General features: G+C 51.2%; 1 protein-coding gene across 5 annotated transcripts; it reads left to right on the top strand.

Annotated features, from left to right (window-relative positions):
* Positions 1-445: 445 nt before the first annotated feature.
* Positions 446-3,140, top strand: Tcta (T cell leukemia translocation altered). 5 transcript variants are annotated; one of them, XM_027414557.2, is made up of 3 exons: positions 446-695; positions 1,962-2,144; positions 2,902-3,140. In XM_027414557.2, the coding sequence occupies exons 1-3, from the start codon at positions 473-475 to the stop codon at positions 2,910-2,912; spliced, it is 417 nt and encodes a 138-aa protein (XP_027270358.1). In that variant the 5' UTR covers positions 446-472; the 3' UTR covers positions 2,913-3,140. The 5 variants fall into 5 exon arrangements, with proteins under 5 accessions (XP_027270358.1, XP_027270357.1, XP_027270359.1 ...); XM_027414556.2 differs by having other exon boundaries at positions 1,962-2,186; XM_027414558.2 differs by adding an exon at positions 1,024-1,078 and having other exon boundaries at positions 1,962-3,140.
* Positions 3,141-3,449: the final 309 nt, after the last annotated feature.

Here is a 3,449-nt window from a genome sequence, read left to right as displayed (position 1 = left end):
GGCGGGCGGGGAGCGCGAGCGAACGAGGGCGGGCGGTGGCGGGAGGGCGGGGAGCGACGTGCGCGCCCCCGAGCGCCCTGCGGGCTCGAGCTGGCGCCAGTCGCGGCCCCGCGCACGCGCGCACTCTCGCAGTTCGTCCACGATTGCTCAAGAGCGCAACCACGCCCTAAAAGCAAGACGCTTAACCAATCATTGCGGCCGCGTGGAGCATCACGGGAACTCCGGGGCTATAAAAGACCAAGTTGCTATTTTATACTCACCGATTCACTCATCCTTTAAGTAGCAGGGCGGGGATGGGTGCGCCTGCGCGGTTTTAAAGCCCTGCCCCAAACTGCCAACACTTCGCGCAAGCGAAGTAGATCGTCTTTGCCCGACATTACGCGTGCGCACCTACTTCTCTAACCCCGGAAGACCGTGCGCTTGCGCAGTGAGAACTACGGTGACAGTACACCCGGTGGGGCGCTGGCCAGTCATGGCGGAACCTTGGTCTGGGCAGTTTTTGCAAGCTCTGCCCGCGTCGGTGCTCGGAGCGCTGGGCACCCTGGGCAGCGAATTCCTGCGGGAGTGGGAGACACAAGACATGCGAGTGACTCTCTTCAAGCTGCTCCTGCTGTGGTTGGTGTTAAGTCTCCTGGGCATCCAGCTGGCGTGGGGGTTCTACGGGAACACAGTGACCGGGTTGTATCACCGTCCAGGTGAGGCTCCCTACGAACCTCCTTGGCCTGGCTGCCCCTACCACCACCAAGCTATACCACTTGTTTCTCCTGTGTCCGCGTAGACTGCCACTGGTCTCCCAGAAGCCTCGTTGCACCCAGACTTACACCCCCATACCATCTTACATCAGAATCCCCACCTGTCCATAATCACGTTGTAACGGTTTCTCAAAAACCCTTACCAGACAATACTACCAGTCCCTAGCATCCCAGCCCCAATCTCTTAAACTGTACCAGTGGCCCCTTACCTGAGCCTGCTCAGATCCCCACCCTCAGCCTCCTGCAGCTCTGGGTGTGTTCCTGCCTCCAGGTCTGGGTGGCCAGAATGGATCCACACCTGATGGCTCCACACATTTTCCTTCATGGTGAGTAAATCTCCGTCTATCCCAACCCCATGCTTGGCAGGCAGAGAACACTGAGTGCTGGTGACAGGGAAGAGAATTCGCAGGGCCACCACCTTAGTGGCCTCTGCAAGAACCCTCCAATTCTGCAGGTAGAGCTCAGGATTCGAGTTGGGCATTTAGCAGTGCCTCTTATCAGCATATGCAGTGGGGATGGATGGTGGTGGTACCGTAATTTTAGAAAGGTGAAGTGGTAGGTAGGTCTGTTGGAAACAAATCCCTTGATTGGGAAGTCCTTCATTAGGAAAGTGAGAGTATCTATTCTAGGCAAGTACTGTACCATTGGAACTATAACGCCAGCCTAACAGCCTCTATTCTTAGCACACTACCTCATCAAAAAAAAAAAAAAAAAAAAAAAAAAAAAACCAGCCTACTTATCAAGACACTTCATTCAGTCAGTCTCTGAGCTTCTACCAGATAGCAGAGCTCACAGCAGGCCCAGAAAACAAGGACAACCCAGACTCTGCTACAGGGGAAGCAAGAGATTTAGAAGGAAAATAAGTACAAATGCAAAGTTGCTCAGGAAAGCAGCCCCTCCCCCATGACACCTAAACTGAGACCAAAGAGAGGACGGCACAGTATACTGGATAAGAAAAAAAAAAAAAAAAGGATAAAAACAGACCCAGTAGCAGGGACAAATGTGACACACTAGGAGACTAGGAGAGGCTGTGATAGTGAACTTTGAACACAAGAGCATAGGGGGACCATGGAGCGATTGAAGGACTGATTCAGCAAGACAGTGACCTGATCTAATTTGCCTTTATAACTCTCTGCTTAATAGCAAGTATTCATGGATAAACTATTCTGCTATTCATGAAGTAACCTTGCTTCTCTCCATCACTTTCAGGGAAATGGCAGCAAATGAACCTCTCAAAACCCACAGAGAATAAGGGAAGGCAGCAGCAGAAGCGTCTCCAGAGACATAACTGGGACTGCTGGCTCCTAGGTTGCATCCTGCTGCTGCCCAGACCCGTTGGACAACTGCAGAGGGCTTGGGGTTGGGGGACTGGAGTACCACAGTGTTTCCAGGGTGAGCCTCCATTGCTTTCAGCCTTGCCTTCAACAGCTCCAGGTACTGGGCAGGTGAAGTCTGTCTCTACCCCAGTGTAGTTGCCCTAAGACTTCTGTCAAGGGTCAGAGCTAAGAAGCATTTTGGTTGGGGAGGTCAGCAGCCCTTTCACTTTGTCTTTTTCCTGTCCTCATTTCCTTGGGATGTGATCTTCTAGAGATTTGTTCTCCTAGGAGAAATCTTGAGGTTAACAGTTCTGAGATTTATAAGGGAAGTCTGTTCTTCCCTTAAGCCCTGATTTCCTTGGCTTTGCTTTATGGGCAGAAGCCAGCTAATCCTGGCCTGGACTAGAGCACCAAACATGTACCTCCCTGGCCCAGCTAGTCTTCCAGGTCTGCAAGCAGAGGAAGATATCATTTCCCAACTGATCTAGTTCTCTGTTCTTTGGGGACAAGTTGAGTACCTACGAGACAGAGTGGACTGAGTCCCTTAAGTGCCAATGGAGTTTTTTGGTCTGTACTTTGTACCCTCCGAGGGAGGTACTAAGCAATTATTGCAATGACTTCATTGTGCCTTGCAGCCTTATCACTTCCCATCTGACAAGGGCCTTATCCTAAAAGCCTACTAGAATCACTTCAGCTCCTAGGAATATCAACCAGTAAGAGAGAGCCACAAGCCAGATAGCCTTGGGCCCTTCATATTGGGTCTCTAATGGCTGTGTTTCTGCCTGTCTCAGCTGGGCCACTAGCTACCTCAGGTGTCCCCGTCTCTTTGTTAGATGTCACATAGCCTTCTGGCAGCCTTTGTCTACAAAGACTTTGTAGCAGGTGTACTAAAAATGAAACTGTACTGAGCTCCTCATGCACAAGTACCTACTCCAGCGATGCATCATCTGTATGGCAGAAAGATGTTCTTCACAGCCTCAGACCCACCCACTGACATCACCACAAAGAGCCAAGGTCTCACATTCCACCCCAGGAGCACCTGAGGATGTCGCATATTAAAGACAGAAGTGCATCAGTTGTGTGGTTATTCCAATAGGACAAGGGTGTGTGCACACGGGCAACTGGTAAGGGATCCTGGGTTGTGTAATTTGAAGAGGTGGAGAACTGACGCCAACCCCCTAGAGTGGTGGTAGGTTGCCCAACAGGGGTAATACCCCCATTAGTTTTTTGTGAGTGGGAGGGATTGGGACAGTTGAGTTAATGTCTCATGTTGTCCAGGCTGGCCTTCAGTTCAACATATGACTGAGGATGACCTTGAACTTCCAACACTTTTGTCTCCAACTCACAAGTGCTGGGATTACAGGGGTAGGCCACCACACCA

This window comes from Cricetulus griseus, chromosome 4 (genome assembly GCF_003668045.3).
Source record: "Cricetulus griseus strain 17A/GY chromosome 4, alternate assembly CriGri-PICRH-1.0, whole genome shotgun sequence".
NCBI classification, from domain to species: Eukaryota; Metazoa; Chordata; class Mammalia; order Rodentia; family Cricetidae; genus Cricetulus; species Cricetulus griseus.
This window is presented reverse-complemented; position numbering and strand designations above follow the sequence as displayed.

Excerpts from the sequence above, each read along its gene's own strand:
- Tcta (XM_027414555.2), top strand. The coding sequence starts at position 473 with ATGGCGGAACCTTGGTCTGGGCAGTTTTTGCAAGCTCTGCCCGCGTCG. Across the intron at positions 696-1,961 it reads CGGGTTGTATCACCGTCCAG|GGAAATGGCAGCAAATGAAC; the intron begins GTGAGGCTCCCT and ends CATCACTTTCAG.